Source organism: Curcuma longa, chromosome 2 (assembly GCF_044706935.1).
Source record: "Curcuma longa cultivar G26 ecotype Majalengka, Jawa Barat chromosome 2, ITB_CL_G26_1.1, whole genome shotgun sequence".
Lineage (NCBI taxonomy): Eukaryota > Viridiplantae > Streptophyta > Magnoliopsida > Zingiberales > Zingiberaceae > Curcuma > Curcuma longa.
In genome coordinates, this window is record NC_133862.1 from 3278310 (window position 1) to 3294665 (window position 16356).

The window sequence follows — 16356 nt, forward strand, 5'->3', positions numbered from 1 at the left end:
GTAGTCGATTCGGTATCAGGTAAGAAAATTTTTATCCAAGTCCAATTTACAATAACAAATTTAGGTTTGGATAATATCTGAACTTGACTTTTTCAAATAATTATCCAATCGGATCGGATTTCGGATACCTGAACTTTAATTTTCTACCCTTAGGTTTTTATGGTAAAATAATCTGTCAAGTTTAATATCTGAGTCAATAGGAAATTTCACTAATTGGACTAACCTTGACTAGTAAATTAACGAATTAACTGTACTAGTTAAACGATATTTATAGACAATATAAGCCCCAACTATCTCATCCATGATCATCTATGAAAAAGTAAATCAAGAAATTACAGTTAGCCACTACGGAGAGAACATTATTTTAATTTTATCGAGATTCAATTCTTGTCCACTTCAATAAGTCTGTCTCTTAATAATCAATTCAACCATACCTTGAAGGCAAAAGAATAGAATACACAATCAATATTAAATTAAATAATAAATTTATAAAATACATAAAACATCCTTTAAAAAGAGTTAAGAGGAAGATGAGTAGTGTGGTTGAATTTTCATTGAAAATAATTGAAATTAAGTAGTGAAAATTAAAACCTTTTGAGTTCATCAAAAGCCTTGATCACACTAACAAATGTTATCCCGGCGAGCCAAATTTGATCGTCAAACATGCCCTTGGAAATGATAAGCGACTTTCTTGCAACTTATCATCTAATCTAGCAACTACATGACTTTCATGAGTTTGATAGATACTCCATAATAATTCCTTCATCTTTTCACATTTTACATGCATATCTTTGAACGTACTCAATATAAATCGATCTCTTTCGGACTTTCAAAGCCCCTCACACGAGAACAACCCACAATCACAATGCCAAAATGACTAGCACAAGGAAAAAGATTGGAATTCAAGATCCTATTCCTAACCCGTTTTATGGTAATTAATTTTTATTTACTATCAAAATATAATTTCCTCTTTGTTAATAATGAAATAATTTAGACGGTAATTTAAAAGGATAAATAGGTATTTGGCTACTAGATAAAACAATTTGATAACAAAAGAAAAAATTCCAATAGTATGTTGAAAATGTTTTAAGTAAACTATTAAGAACATTTTTATAATTATCCTTTGACCTTACTGGGGGTATATTTAGCAATTAGGATTTGTTTGGACTTTATTCCAAAAAGGGACGGAGAATTCTATGTGAGTTTTCTTGCATCGATTTAATCGCCCTTTGGAATGCCATTTCTACCCTTCATTTTCACATCAATTTGGTCCGTTTAATAGTGATCGGACGAACGAAATAAATTTTGAAATTTCTACTATTATTAGAACAGAAAGGGTATTTAAGGAACTTGGACTGTTCGGGGCCTAGGGTTTAAAAGATCACAAATTGGAGCTTACTCCATTCATTGCCGAGCTTAATCCTCAAAAATGTTGCAGAAATCTCTCGCCAATCCTCCGCTCTCGCCGATCCCAATCTGTTCCACGAAGCCTCGGTCGAAGAATTCAGGCAATTTGCGCGTTTTTGTTCGATCTGAGGCTGTAGGTGCTTCAAAGAGGGCCGAGGCGATGCCCGGCCCGGCGCCATCGAAGCTGTTCGAATCGCCGGCGGCGGTGGCCGCAGGATCGTATCCGGGCGGAATGGGACCGCACACTGGCCGTGATCCGACGGTAAAGAAGCCGGAGTGGCTCAGGCAGAGGGCGCCTCAGGGGGAGAAGTACAGGATGCTGCAGGAGTCGCTCTCAGAGTTGAAGCTGAACACGGTTTGCGTGGAGGCTCAGTGCCCCAACATTGGAGAGGTCAAAGTGGCTCCTCGATCGAAATTTTAGTATAAATTTACGAGTTCTTGGTTTCTAGCATCAAAATTTCTGAACGTAAGGGAAAATATCCATCAATGAAGCATTATTGTTGTCTGTTTTTTCATCTAAAATGTCATTCCTCATTGCCAACATGCTACAAGATTCTTACTGTAGATTATTTGAATTCCAGTTTGTCAAGAAAAACTCTGAATAATGTGGCGGATTCAGTGATTTTCATGCCAAATTACAAGCATTTCAAGGATTAAAAAAATGCATAATTGAATATATTTCTGCCCATATCTAAGTCCTAACATTAGTTACCATTGGAGTTTTGGGTGCAGTGTTGGAATGGAGGGGGAGGAGCTGGTGGCGAAGGCGATGGTATTGCAACAGCCACAATTATGCTTCTAGGAGATACATGCACCCGCGGGTGTAGATTCTGCGCCGTTAAGACCAGCAGAAACCCAGCGCCACCGGATCCCATGGAGCCCGAGAAGACAGCAAGGGCAATTGCTAATTGGGGGTAGGTGTTTCATTTCATAATGAGATTGTGGCAGTTTATCTTGTGGCAAGTATGATATTGAGCTTCTATTAGGATTTGTGTTATCAGAGTAGTTGTGTTCTTACGTCGATTATCAAGCAGAAAGTTTACATGTTCAAGAACTGTAGTCCTTTCACTCCACCGGATATAAACTTTAATACTACCAGCTAAAGTTTGGCGATGCAGTACAGGGAAATAATGAAACTAAGTAGAGCAATTTAGTTTTCACACAGGGAACACAATAATAGCAATGAGTAAACTTCATTCTGGTGCTTTAGTTCAAAATATACAGTTTTCTTAATTATAGTGATTCTATGTCATTAGCCAAAGAATGGTGTTCATTTCATAGTTAAAATATTTGACAGAGTGGACTACATTGTTCTTACGAGTGTTGATCGTGATGATCTACCTGATGGTGGAAGTGGCCACTTTGCTGAGACAGTAAAATGTTTGAAGGTTTATAAATTTTTCTCTTCGAACTCTAGTTTCCATTTGTGCTTATGCTGGTAGATGCTAAGTATTCATGGTTTCTCAGAGCTGTTTGATTGTATTCCAGAAACTCAAACCTGAAATATTGGTGGAATGTTTAACTTCTGATTTTCGAGGTGATCTGGAGGCTGTTTCATTGTTGGTGGATTCTGGCCTTGATGTATTTGCCCACAACATAGAAACTGTTAGGCGATTGCAAAGAATTGTCAGGGATCCTCGAGCAGGGTAAACAATACATGAAAGACATAATTCAGTGTTTATTTCATTTGAAGTGTGACTCTTTTGCATATATGTTCTAAGATATGGGCCCAGAGAATGAGCCTCATTTTAGTTGATATAACCGACAAACACACCGTAAACCAACATACAAGGCAAAGGATATATCTAGCCGATATGCATTAATACCAGGTTTTATCATTCTTGGGCAGGTATGAGCAGAGTCTATCAGTCCTAAAGCATGCGAAGATACACAAGGAAGAGATGGTGACTAAGTCTTCCATCATGCTTGGTCTTGGTGAGTCAGATGAGGAGGTGAAGGAAGCAATGGCTGATTTAAGGGCCATTGATGTTGATATTCTTACACTGGGCCAATACTTGCAGGTACGATATGATGCAGCTGAAAATGGAAGCTGAGTTTTTGTGTTTTGTTGTTGTTTCACGTGTGGATTTCGAAATCATTTGCAGCCGACACCGTTACACTTGACGGTCAAAGAGTATGTGACCCCTGAGAAGTTTGTCTTCTGGAAAGAGTATGGAGAATCTATTGGTTTCCGTTACGTTGCTAGCGGACCTCTGGTACGTGCAATCATCTTCTGTTAAAATAAAACTTGTGTTTTTATTAGAAATTCTTACACATGCTGCTAGATGAAAAGCTTAGCTAGAGCACATCTATTCCTATCAAGAGAAGTAAACCTTCCAATCAAACTTGTGTTTGACCCTTCGTTCCTGTTAATGCACACCTCAACGATGAAGTAAAAAAACCCTGCAAAACAGTAGAGATTGAAACTAAGGAGTCCGGTCTCGCCATGTTAAGAGAAACATAGCTGTTTAATTCCTTTGACTTGTATCTTGTACCATAATCAAACAATATGTTATCGTTCCAATTTATTTATTCAAAGTTGCGCTCACATAAAGGATATAACCAAGTTGTAATCTCATAAAGCATAACTGAGCTCCAAAAGTAGATTGCCGACCAATTTATAGTCCATTTTTGTACTACTACAAACATTTCCATTTTGCTGTTTGTAGTTTGACGGTCTTTCTTTGTTTGATGGTACTTTTAGGTCCGGTCTTCTTACAGAGCGGGAGAGCTCTTTGTTCAGAAATTGGTGAAAGGTTCCAAGACATCTGCTGGGAGAACATAGGTTTTGGATGGAAGATAGGAGGTGGTGGATAAGTGACACAAAATTGCACGAGAATACTGAAATCTCCATCTGTAATTTTGTGAGGCTTTTCTCTCCTCACTTGCCATCCAAGTAGCCACGTCTTTAGCGATGTTAATCAAGCCTGGTGTTTGCCAACATTAGCATTCCAAGAATGACACAGGGAAGAAACAAAGTGTAGAAACAAATGAGATGTACTCCAATGATCAACAGATGTAGTTGTTTGTAGTTTTGAAAATGCAAATGTGTTTTTTGACAGCTATAGCTATGATAGGCTTTGGTGAATTCTGATTGGCTTTTATTTAGCACAGACATTCTAGTGTCTTTAATCGTTGTCGATACAAATTATCAGCGAACAGTTGTATACCTCATTCAGATTCAGATTTGTTGTTAATTCAGAAATATTGTCATTCTATTAGATTGAGCCCCCCCTCGCCCCCCCTTGGATCCGCCACTGCTAGTAACTACATGGCTTTCATGAGTTTGATAGATAATCCACAATAATTCCTTCATCTTTTCAGATTTTACATGCATATCTTTGAATGTACTCAATATAAATCGATCTCTTACGGACTTTCAAAGCCCCTCACACGAGAACAACCCACAATCACAATGCCAAAATGACTAGCACAGGGAAAAAGATTGAGATTCAAGATCCTATTCCTAGCCCATTTTATAACAATTAATTTTTATTTACTATCGAAATATAATTTCCTCTTTGTTAATAATGAAATAATTTAGACGGTAATTTAAAAGGATAAATAGATATTTTGATATTAGATAAAACAATTTGATAACAAAATAAAAAATTCCAATAGTATGTTAAAAATGTTTTAAGTAAACTATAAAGGACATTTTTATAATTATCCTTTGACCTTCTCGGGGGTATGTTTAGCAATTAGGAATTGTTTGGACTTTTTTCCAAAAGGGACGGAGAATTCTATGCGAGTTTCTTGCATCGATTTAATCGCCCTTTGTAATTCCATTTCTACCCTTCAGTTCACATCAATTTGGTCCGTTTAATAGTAATTGGACGAACGACATAAATTTTGAAATTTCTACTATTATTAGAACAGAAAGGGTATTTAAGGAACTTGGACTGTTTGGGGCCTAGGGTTTAAAAGATCAGAAATTGGAGCTTCCTCCGTCCGTTGCCCAGCTTAATCCTCAAAAATGTTGCAGAAATCTCTCGCCAATCCTCCGCTCTCGCCGATCCCAATCTGTTCCACGAAGCCTCGGTCGAAGAATTCAGGCAATTTGCGCGTTTTTGTTCGATCTGAGGCTGTAGGTGCTTCGAAGAGGGCCGAGGCGATGCCCGGCCCGGCGCCATCGAAGCTGTTCGAATCGCCGGCGGCGGTGGCCGCAGGATCGTATCCGGGCGGAATGGGACCGCACACTGGCCGTGATCCGACGGTAAAGAAGCCGGAGTGGCTCAGGCAGAGGGCGCCTCAGGGGGAGAAGTACAGGATGCTGCAGGAGTCGCTCTCAGAGTTGAAGCTGAACACGGTTTGCGTGGAGGCGCAGTGCCCCAACATTGGAGAGGTCAAAGTGGCTCCTTGATCGAAATTTTAGTATAAATTTACGAGTTTTTGGTTTCTAGCATCAAAATTTCTGAACGTAAGGGAGAAGATCCATCTATGAAGCATTATTGTTGTCTGTTTTTTCATCTAAATTATCATTCCTCATTGCCAACATGCTACAAGATTCTTACTGTAGATGATTTGAACTCCAGTTTGTCAAAAAAAATTCTCTGAATAATGTGGCGGATTCAGTGATTTTCATGCCAAATTACAATCATTTCAAGGATTATAAGTGATCTTTTCTGTTATTAAATGTTCACATTTAAATTTCATGCCAAATTACAATCATTTCAAGGATTATAAAAATGCATAATTGAATATATTTCTGCCCATATCTAAGTGCTAACATTAGTTACCATTGGAGTTTTGGGTGCAGTGTTGGAATGGAGGGGGAGGAGCTGGTGGCGAAGGCGACGGTATTGCAACAGCCACAATTATGCTTCTAGGAGATACATGCACCCGCGGGTGTAGATTCTGCGCCGTTAAGACCAGCAGAAACCCAGCGCCACCGGATCCCATGGAGCCCGAGAAGACAGCAAGGGCAATTGCTAATTGGGGGTAGGTGTTTCATTTCATAATGAGATTGTGGCAGTTTATCTTGTGGCAGCAGTATGATATTGAGCTTCTATTAGGATTTGTGCTATCAGAGTAGTTGTGTTCTTACGTCGATTATCAAGCAGAAAGTTTACATGTTCAAGAACTGTAGTCAATACTACCCGCTAAAGTTTGGCGATGCAGTACAGGGAAATAATGAAACTAAGTAGAGCAATTTAGTTTTCACACAGGGAACACAATAATAGCAATGAGTAAACTGCATTCTGGTGCTTTAGTTCAAAATATACAGTTTTCTTAATTATAGTGATTCTATGTCATTAGCCAAAGAATGGTGTTCATTTCATAGTTAAAATATTTGACAGAGTGGACTACATCGTTCTTACGAGTGTTGATCGTGATGATCTACCTGATGGTGGAAGTGGCCACTTTGCTGAGACAGTAAAATGTTTGAAGGTTTGTAAATTTTTCTCTTCGAACTCTAGTTTCCATTTGTGCTTATGCTCGTAGATGCTAAGTATTCATGGTTTCTCAGAGCTGTTTGATTGTATTCCAGAAACTCAAACCTGAAATATTGGTGGAATGTTTAACTTCTGATTTTCGAGGTGATCTGGAGGCTGTTTCATTGTTGGTGGATTCTGGCCTTGATGTATTTGCCCACAACATAGAAACTGTTAGGCGATTGCAAAGAATCGTCAGGGATCCTCGAGCAGGGTAAACAATACATGAAAGACATAATTCAGTGTTTATTTCATTTGAAGTGTGACTCTTTTGCATATATGTTCTAAGATATGGGCCCAGAGAATGAGCCTCATTTTAGTTGATATAACCAACAAACACAGTGAAAGTCCCCTATCGATCGATCGCCTTTACCGTAAACCAACATACAAGGCAAAGGATACATCGAGCCGATATGCATTAATACCAGGTTTTATCATTCTTGGGCAGGTATGAGCAGAGTCTATCAGTCCTAAAGCATGCGAAGATACACAAGGAAGAGATGGTGACTAAGTCTTCCATCATGCTTGGTCTTGGTGAGTCGGACGAGGAGGTGAAGGAAGCAATGGCTGATTTAAGGGCCATTGATGTTGATATTCTTACGTTGGGCCAATACTTGCAGGTATGATATGATGCAGCTGAAAATGGAAGCTGAGTTTTTGTGTTTTGTTGTTGTTTCATGTGTGGATTTTGAAATCATTTGCAGCCAACACCGTTACACTTGACGGTCAAAGAGTATGTGACCCCTGAGAAGTTTGTCTTCTGGAAAGAGTATGGAGAATCTATCGGTTTCCGTTATGTTGCTAGCGGACCTCTGGTACGTGCAATCGTCTTCTGATGTTAAATAAAACTTGTGTTTTTATAAGAAATTTTCATCATGTTAAGAGAAACACAGCTGTTTAATTCCTTTGTCTTGTATCTTGTACCATAATCAAACAATATGTTATCGTTCCAATTTATTTATTCAAAGTTGCGCTCACATAAAGGATATAATCAAGTTGTAATCTCATAAAGCATAACTGAGCTCCAAAAGTAGATTGTCGACCAATTTATAGTCTATTTTTGTACTGCTACAAAAATTTTCATTTTGCTGTTTGTAGTTGACGGTCTTTCTTTGTTTGATGGTACTTTTAGGTCCGGTCTTCTTACAGAGCGGGAGAGCTCTTTGTTCAGAAATTGGTGAAAGGCTCCAAGACATCTGCTGAGAGAACATAGGTTTTGGATGGAAGATAGGAGGTGGAGGATAAGTGACACACAAAATTGCACGAGAATACTGAAATCTCCATCTGTAATTTTGTGAGGCTTTTCTCTCCTCACTTGTCATCCAAGTAGCCATGTCTTTAGCGATGTTAATCAATCCCTGGTTTTGGCCAATATAAGCATTCCAAGAATGAAACAGATTAAACACAGCGAGGAAACAAAAAGTGTAGAAACAAATGAGATGTACTCCAATGATCAACAGATGTAATTGTTTGTAGTTTGGAAAATGCAAATGTGATTTTTGACAGCTATAGCTTTGATAGGCTTTGGTGAATTCTGATTGGCTTTTTATTTAGCACAGACATTCTAATGTCTAATCATTGTCGATATAAATTATCAGCAAACAGTTGTATACCTCATTCAGATTCAGATTTGTTGTTAATTCAGAAATATTGTCATTCTATTAGATTGACGGTGCATTTGGATAGAGGAGGATTAACTTCAATAACATTGAAGTAATCCTGGCTCGTTCAGTTTGCTTGGTTTGATCGACACACATGAATACTGAATACCAAGACACTTTGAGCCTTTCTGGTCTCTTTGATACCCTAGCTCAAAAAAATTTACCTAGTTACTTGACTCATGTTTTTTGCTTGCTAAAAAGCCGAGCCTTCCAATCCAATTGGTCCATCCTAACAACTTTACTCCAACATGGACCAACTATGCAAACCCACCTAATGCGATCTCACTTGGTTACCAGATTCAAGGAACTTTAGTACTTTAATCTACAGGTCTAAATCAGTTCGAATCTGGAGAAGACAAAAATCCACTGGGCAGGGGTGGAAAGTTCTAGTAGGTAACGGCACGGTCGATAGGTCGACGGCCCATGACCCACAGATAGGGGTCGAGAAGTAAAGGGACGGACTCAGCTAACCTCTATATGATATTCATCCCATTTAAGAGAACTATTTTTGTTATGGGAGTTATGAAATACAAGGAGGTATGGACGCGGTTAAACAAGTCCTACCAAATGATCGGGTCAATCGCACACAAGGAAGCACGGGACGCCTCATATAACCCCTCCTCCGCACTTGCTCCTCTGGGGGACGAACCGAGGTCCGCTTCACCCGTTCGTACACACCCCGTCCTCCGCTCTCTCTACTGGGGGATGAACCGAGGTCCGCTTCGGTGCACGCCCCGTCCTCCACACTCTCTTTGCTGGGGGAACGAACCGAGGTCCGCTTTGGTTCGGTCACGCCCCCTTCTCCTCGCCCGTTCTGTTGGAGGACGAACCGAAGTCCGCTTCGGTTCGTGCACGCCCCGTCCTCCGCGCTCTCTTGGCTGGGGGAACGAACCGAGGTCCGCTTTGGTTCGGTCACGCCCCCTTCTCCTCGCCCGCTCTGTCGGGGGACAAACCTAAGTCCACTGTGGTTCGGTCGCACACCCCCCCTCCTTTTTCTCCTCGTACAGCATGCTGGGGACGAACTGGAACCCATTTCGGTTCGGCTGTCCCCCTTCCTTCATCCGCTGGCTCCCAAGGGCCACTCCTTCCATCATTTGTTAGGATGATCCCACGTGTCCTCTCTCCTGTCTCATCACGACACATGTCTGAAGGGACTGCTCTTTCCTGGCAAGTCAACAAGGCCACGTGTGTACTGAACTAGCCATGCCTTGTAACATGCTCCTAGACATTCTCTAGGACACATTCCTAGCGTTGATGGAACTCTTCGTGTCAGGTCCAAGACAAGACATTCCAGAATCTCCTCTCTTCCTTAAAAGGATCAGCGTTTCAAGGGAAAAGGGGGAGGTACGCAGAAACTCTGTCATTTTTCTGTTGGTTCTCTCTTCTTCTAAGAGGGTTTTCTTCCTCTCCCCCGACTAACTTAAGCATCGGAGTGGTCGCGCCGGGGAAAACCCCTGGCCCTCCATCTCACGTGCTCTTCCTTGCAGGCTCTTGGCCTATTCAAGAAACGGATCTTGGACGAGGCGCTGTTGAGGGAGTTAGCCGTCCAGTTCGAAGGCGCATCTCAACAGGAACATATTTTGGCGCCGTCTGTGGGAAACGAATTGTCCTGCCTTGAGACATGCCGACGGACAACCAGCAACCTCCTCTCGATCCTCCTCGCCCAACTAACCTGACACAAGCAGACCTAGACTTGGTAGTGGCTACTGTCCTCCAGGCCTTGGAAAGGCATCAACGGGGAGCTCTAGGTCCTCCCCAAGCAGACCTCGCTGGGCCTGCTGTAACTCCCCCTGCTCCACTACGAGGACCCGCTCGCCGGTTGTACACTCCAGCAGAAGATCCTCATAGGCCCGCCGGCCTGGCCCAGGGGGGGGGGGTGGAGCCTCAAGGTACCTCTTTGGAGTCGGCAGCAGAATCGATCCCTAGGGACCCTCTTAAGGGAAAAGCTCCTCTGATCGAGGGAAACACGGGCATAGTATCAGCTAAATCTCCTTTCACTAGCCGAATCTTAGATGAAGAGGTACCTCGTCGCTTCCGTACTCATCAATTCGCTGATTACACTGGGGTCATGGACCCCGAAGATCATGTGGGCCGGTTCGAAAACGCCGCCTCTCTTCATCAATACACGGACGCCATTAGATGTCGAGTTTTCTCAACTACTCTCTCCGGATCCGCGCTGCGATGGTTCAGCCGATTGCCCCCTGCTTCCATAGGTTCCTTCGAAGAGTTCAAAGACCTATTCCTGCAGCACTTCTCCACTAGTCGTACTTATTGCAAGACAACAACAGACCTCTTCGCTACCAAGCAGGGGCCCAAGGAGTCCTTGAAAGACTTTGTGCGCCGCTTCAATCGCGTAGCGCAAGATGTGCCGGACGCCACCTCCCCGGTCCTGATAAGCGCCTTCGCACAAGGTATACTAGAGGGAGACTTTTTCCGGTCATTAATCAAGAAGCCGCCCGTCAATTATGACGTTCTTCAAAGCCGAGCCGTCAAGTATATCCATGTGGAGGAAGCCCAATCCTCCCGACGCAAGGAAACCAACGTTTGCCCCAGCGGGCCTAGTCGAGAGACAGCTGGCTCTTACAGGCCAGAAAAGCGACCACCTCCTCAGCTCCAAAGAAGGCCGCAAGTGGAGCATCACCCTACACCGATGCAATCCAGCCCACGGGCCATAAATGCGGTTGCAGGACGTGCAGGGCAAGTAGTGGGGAATCGTCGATGGCTCCCCCGGTTCTGTGCCTTCCATAACACGCAAAGCCATGACCTTAGCGAGTGTTATCAATACGCTCGCAAACTGAGACAAGAAGCCGATCAGCGCGCTTCAGGAAGACCGACACATCGGGCAGCGCAAACACCCCCAAGACAGCCGCTCCAGGAGACACGACCTCCCTCTCCTAGACCTGCCCGCCAGCGGGACCGATCTCCTCGGAGGCCCATCCCTCCTCTGCGGCAACCCGCACCTGCTAGTCCTGAAATCCGCAGTCAAAGGGAAGCCCCTGAAGATGATCAGAATAACGCCCCCCTAAGGCGCATCAACATGATTGTTGGAGGAGCTATTGAGGGGGATTCTTATCGGACTCGTAAGGCTGGTGCCCGTCAACCGGACGTTTGTGAAGTCAGCCGTGGTAGTTCCCCCAAAAGTCCCGTTATCTTTTTCGGACCGCAAGATTTGGAGGGCGTCGAAGCGCCCCACGATGATGCCCTGGTCATCAGAGCAACAGTAGCCAACTATGATATTGGTCGCGTCTTCGTTGATACCGGCAGCTCCGTCAACGTTCTGTTTGTCAATACCTTCCAACAGATGGATATTAATGAAGGCAGCCTGACATCACTAACCACGCCTCTCTACGGATTCACAGGCAATGAAGTCCAACCTTTGGGGCAAATCACTCTCCCGATCTCCCTCGGTGAGCCCCCTTGATACGAACCCGGCGCGTTTCCTTCATCATAGTGGATGCTCCCTCCTCATACAACATCATCTTGGGAAGACCAACTCTTAGTGCCTTTTCGGCCGTAGTTTCCACATATCACCAGAAGATGAAGTTTCCAGTAGGAGACAAGGTAGGTGAAGCCCGGGGAGATCAAATGATTTCCCGTCGATGCTACGTAGACATGATCCGCACCGACTCCCGGAAAAAGCAAAAAGGTTCAGGAGGAGAAGTTCATGTTATACAGGAGGCGGCCTCCGACAAGAGTTTTGAAGAAAAAGAAGCCTTGCAAATACATCCGGACCGAAGTGAGACTACGGTCCAGGTGGCAGCCGGACTCCCCCCTGAATTAAAGGAAAAGCTCGGCGCCTGCCTTCTCCGAAATCAAGACATATTTGCCTGGACGCCAGAAAACATTACCAGCATTTCTCCATCCATAGCGGTACACCGCCTCAACGTGGTACCCGGAGCTATCCCAGTCAAGCAGAAAAGGAGACATTTTGGGCCAGAACAGAACAAGGCCATTCGCGTAGAAATTCAGAAACTCTTGGCCGCCGGTTACATCAAAGAGATTCAGTTCCCCACCTGGTTATCCAACGTGGTGCTCGTGCCGAAGCCGGGCAACAAGTGGCGGGTTTGCATTGATTTTAGGGACCTCAACAAGGCCTGCCCCAAAGACTGCTACCCCTTGCCGCGAATCGATCAGATGGTGGACTCCACGGCCGGTTATGAGTACCTCTGCATGTTGGATGCTTATCAGGGCTATCATCAGATACCTCTTGATGTAAACGACCAAGACAAGGTCAGTTTTATAACTGCTGATGGGACTTTTTGTTATACCGTGATGCCATTCGGGCTTAAGAATGCTGGAGCCACCTATCAACGACTAATGGACCAAGTGTTTCACAACCAGAAGGGCAGGAATGTTGAAGTGTATGTGGATGATATCTTGATCAAAAGTACCAGCAGAGAAACCCTCATAACGGATATCGAAGAAACCTGCTGCACTCTGCGGCATTACGGCCTTAAATTGAATCCCGCCAAGTGCCTATTCGGTGGTCGGGTAGGTCGGTTCTTGGGATACATCGTCACGGAAAAGGGAATCGAGGCCAATCCTGCTAAGGTACAGACATTAGCCCGTATGACCCCACCTAGGACCCTCAGAGAAACTCAATGTCTGGTCGGTCGCATCAACGCCCTTTCCCGATTTATCTCTCGCGCAGCGGAACGGGGTTTACCTTTCTTTAAAGTGCTGAAAAAAGCTCAACGGTTCCAATGGAACGCGGAGTGTGATCAAGCTTTCACCGAACTCAAGGATTATCTTAGTCAGTTGCCCAGATTGGCCAAAGCTTTGCCTGGGGAGCCATTATGGATGTATCTTTCGGCCACCGACGCAGCTGTTAGTTCGGTGCTGGTAAAAGAAGAGGAAAAGAATCAGCTGCCCATTTACTTCTTCAGTCATTTGTTGAAAGGTGCGGAAACAAGGTACACTAACCTGGAGAAGATAGCGTGGGCTTTAGTTCTGACTGTCCGTCGCCTTCGACCCTATTTTCTCTCACACCCGGTTACAGTACTTACCAACAGCAACTTAGGTAAAGTCCTCACTCAACCCGAAGTCTCAGGAAGGCTCATTAAGTGGACCGTCGAGCTGGGGGAATACGACCTCAAGTACGAACCGCGTACTGCTGTCAAAGCACAGGCTTTAGCTGATTTTCTGTCTGAAGTATCACGGGAGGAAACGGAGGCCGAGTGGAAGGTATATGTCGATGGCGCTTCTAATAAGCAGGGAAGTGGGGTGGGCGTGCTCTTGATATCCCCTAGCGGGGAGGAAGTCCAACTCGCCATTTGTCTCGGTTTTAAAGCCTCGAATAATGAAGCCGAATACGAAGCTGTGTTAGCCGGCCTCCAAGCCGCCAAACGACTGGGAGCTACCCAAGTTTTGATATGCTCCGATTCGCAGCTAGTGGCACAACAGATAGAAGGAAAGTATGAAATCAAGAACGACCGGTTGCAGAAGTATGTGGAAGGTTTCAGCAAGCTAAGGCAGGAATTTCAGGCGGTCATGTTGCAAAAAATCCCCCGCTCGGAGAATAGCAGGGCTGACGAGCTGGCTAAGATTGCCAGTTCTCTAACCAAATGGGCGGACGAACCAGTTGTCGCTCCGGCTCGCCGAAGTAGCTCAAATAAGCCCGCCCTTGGTCGACACCCTTGAAGATTGGCGGACCCCTTTATTGGCGTTTCTGCGAAATTGAACTGTGCCTACCGAGATGAACCAAGCCCGATTGCTGAAAAAGAAAGCTGCTCGTTTCACTTTGATAGAGGATCAGCTATATCGAAGATCTTTCTCTCAACCCCTTCTAAAATGCCTGGGCCCCGAGGATGCCGACTATGCCCTGCGAGAAGCTCATCTAGGTTGTTGTGGGGACCACCCTGGTGGCAGAACGTTAGCTAAGAAGATACTGCTATCTGGCTACTTCTGGCCGACGCTACAAAAAGATGCGGCCAAGCTTGTAGCTACCTGTATTCCCTGTCAGAAATATCAGCCGTTCAGCAAACGGCCCGCAGAACACCTTAAAGCGGCCACCACTTCTTGCCCGTTTGACCAGTGGGGAATGGACATCGTGGGACCGTTCCCGCCAGGACCTCAACAGAAAAAGTTCCTCTTAGTAGCCGTGGACTATTTTTCCAAATGGGTGGAGGCCGAAGCCTTGTCCCGAATCACCGAGGAGGCGGTTTTGAAGTTTTTATGGGGAAATATTATTTGCCGATACGGCATTCCTTGCCGCCTTGTCTCTGACAACGGTCGACAGTTCTCAGGGAAGAAGCTCCAGGAGTGGTGCCAAGGCCTTGGTATTCAGCAAGCCTTCACATCTGTGGCCTATCCCCAAGCCAATGGTCAAGCTGAGGTCATTAACAGGGAGCTCATCAAAGGACTTGAGAGAAAGTTAGATCATGAAAAAGGCAGTTGGGTCGGAGAACTTCCTTCCGTCCTGTGGTCTTATCGTACGACCCCCAAGGAAAGCACAGGTATGTCTCCTTTTCACTTAGTGTACGGAGGAGAAGCAGTTGTCCCCATAGAAGTGGGTATCCAGTCAGATCGAAGGCGCTTCTACGATGAAGAGAACGGCGATAAAAGACGAATGGAGTTGGATCTGGTTTCCGAAGTCCGAGACCAGGCAGCTACGCAGCTAGCAGCATACCGGTTACGAATGTGCCGAACTTACAACAAGAAGGTCATCTCACGTACCTTTCAGGTGGGTGATCTTGTGTGGAAGAGGGTCAGACCAGTAGGAGATGTTGGCAAGCTAGCCCCTCCTTGGGAAGGACCCTATAAAATCACTAAGAAGACCGATTCTGGAGCTTACCACCTCTCCAGCGCCGACAACAAGAAGCTGAAAAGACCCTGGAACGCCCTATATTTGCGCCCCTTCCGAACCTGAGAACTCTCGCCAATCTTGCAATCACTCTTGTGTTTTTACAGTAAATACCACTGATGGGGGAAAGTTTTCTTTCAGGACCCCCGACTCTTGGAGACTTCTGATTTCTCTCAACACTCCCTTCGGCCCGAGCCGCCAAGGTTGAGCATAAAACTCTGGTGATCTCGGATCACTAGCTCCACCGACAACACTCCCTTCGGCCCGAGCCGCCAAGGTTGAGCATAAAACTCTGGTGATCTCGGATCACTAGCTCCACCGACAACACTCCCTTCGGCCCGAGCCGCCAAGGTTGAGCATAAAACTCTGGTGATCTCGGATCACTAGCTCCACCGACAACACTCCCTTCGGCCCGAGCCGCCAAGGTTGAGCATAAAACTCTGGTGATCTCGGATCACTAGCTCCACCGACAACACTCCCTTCGGCCCGAGCCGCCAAGGTTGAGCATAAAACTCTGGTGATCTCGGATCACTAGCTCCACCGACAACACTCCCTTCGGCCCGAGCCGCCAAGGTTGAGCATAAAACTCTGGTGATCTCGGATCACTAGCTCCACCGACAACACTCCCTTCGGCCCGAGCCGCCAAGGTTGAGCATAAGACTCCTGGTGATCTCGGATCACTAGCTCCATCGGTAACATTCCCTTCGGCTCAGACAGATAAGGTCGAGCATGAAATCCCCCGGTACGGACATCGTTCAAGGGGCGTTCGACTATGCCAGCCTGGTTTACTCAGAAATTTTAAACCCCTCCAAATCCTGAGGGCTGAGCCGAATGGTGGAAAAGGGATAGCCGACATCCGTCGTAGTCTTCGTGAAAGATAAGCGCCCTCGCTTCCCCTCCCGAGACCAAACCAAAAGAGCAATACAGGTTGGTGATGCTCCCATAAAGATTGCCTTGGCAGACTAAGAGATAATCAGATACATCTCAAAAGACACAACGAAAGAACTAAAAGCGCAATATGAGCGCAATATAAGTATCCAATCAAAAGACG

At 45.0% G+C, this 16356-nt stretch overlaps 3 protein-coding genes across 3 annotated transcripts; all 3 read left to right on the top strand.

The window, feature by feature from the left end:
• Positions 1-1429: 1429 nt before the first annotated feature.
• LOC141821142 (lipoyl synthase 1, chloroplastic-like) lies at positions 1430-4566 on the top strand. The gene is made up of 7 exons (XM_074708521.1): positions 1430-1798; positions 2140-2321; positions 2705-2795; positions 2896-3053; positions 3257-3428; positions 3513-3623; positions 4112-4566. The coding sequence occupies exons 1-7, from the start codon at positions 1430-1432 to the stop codon at positions 4190-4192; spliced, it is 1164 nt and encodes a 387-aa protein (XP_074564622.1). The 3' UTR covers positions 4193-4566.
• An 808-nt stretch (positions 4567-5374) lies between these two features.
• LOC141821150 (lipoyl synthase 1, chloroplastic-like) lies at positions 5375-8347 on the top strand. Its single transcript, XM_074708532.1, has 7 exons — positions 5375-5752; positions 6167-6348; positions 6708-6798; positions 6899-7056; positions 7291-7462; positions 7547-7657; positions 7975-8347. The coding sequence occupies exons 1-7, from the start codon at positions 5384-5386 to the stop codon at positions 8053-8055; spliced, it is 1164 nt and encodes a 387-aa protein (XP_074564633.1). The 5' UTR covers positions 5375-5383; the 3' UTR covers positions 8056-8347.
• Positions 8348-10124: 1777 nt separating this feature from the next.
• Positions 10125-11924, top strand: LOC141819598 (uncharacterized). The gene has a single exon (XM_074706849.1). The coding sequence runs from the start codon at positions 10125-10127 to the stop codon at positions 11922-11924; it is 1800 nt and encodes a 599-aa protein (XP_074562950.1).
• Positions 11925-16356: the final 4432 nt, after the last annotated feature.

Coding starts and splice junctions, on each gene's coding strand:
- LOC141821142 (XM_074708521.1), top strand. CDS start 1,430: ATGTTGCAGAAATCTCTCGCCAATCCTCCGCTCTCGCCGATCCCAATC. Junction 2,322..2,704: donor AGGGCAATTGCTAATTGGGG/GTAGGTGTTTCA, acceptor AATATTTGACAG/AGTGGACTACATTGTTCTTA. Junction 2,796..2,895: donor AGACAGTAAAATGTTTGAAG/GTTTATAAATTT, acceptor ATTGTATTCCAG/AAACTCAAACCTGAAATATT.
- LOC141821150 (XM_074708532.1), top strand. CDS start 5,384: ATGTTGCAGAAATCTCTCGCCAATCCTCCGCTCTCGCCGATCCCAATC. Junction 7,057..7,290: donor GTCAGGGATCCTCGAGCAGG/GTAAACAATACA, acceptor ATTCTTGGGCAG/GTATGAGCAGAGTCTATCAG. Junction 7,658..7,974: donor ATGTTGCTAGCGGACCTCTG/GTACGTGCAATC, acceptor TGGTACTTTTAG/GTCCGGTCTTCTTACAGAGC.
- LOC141819598 (XM_074706849.1), top strand. CDS start 10,125: ATGCCGACGGACAACCAGCAACCTCCTCTCGATCCTCCTCGCCCAACT.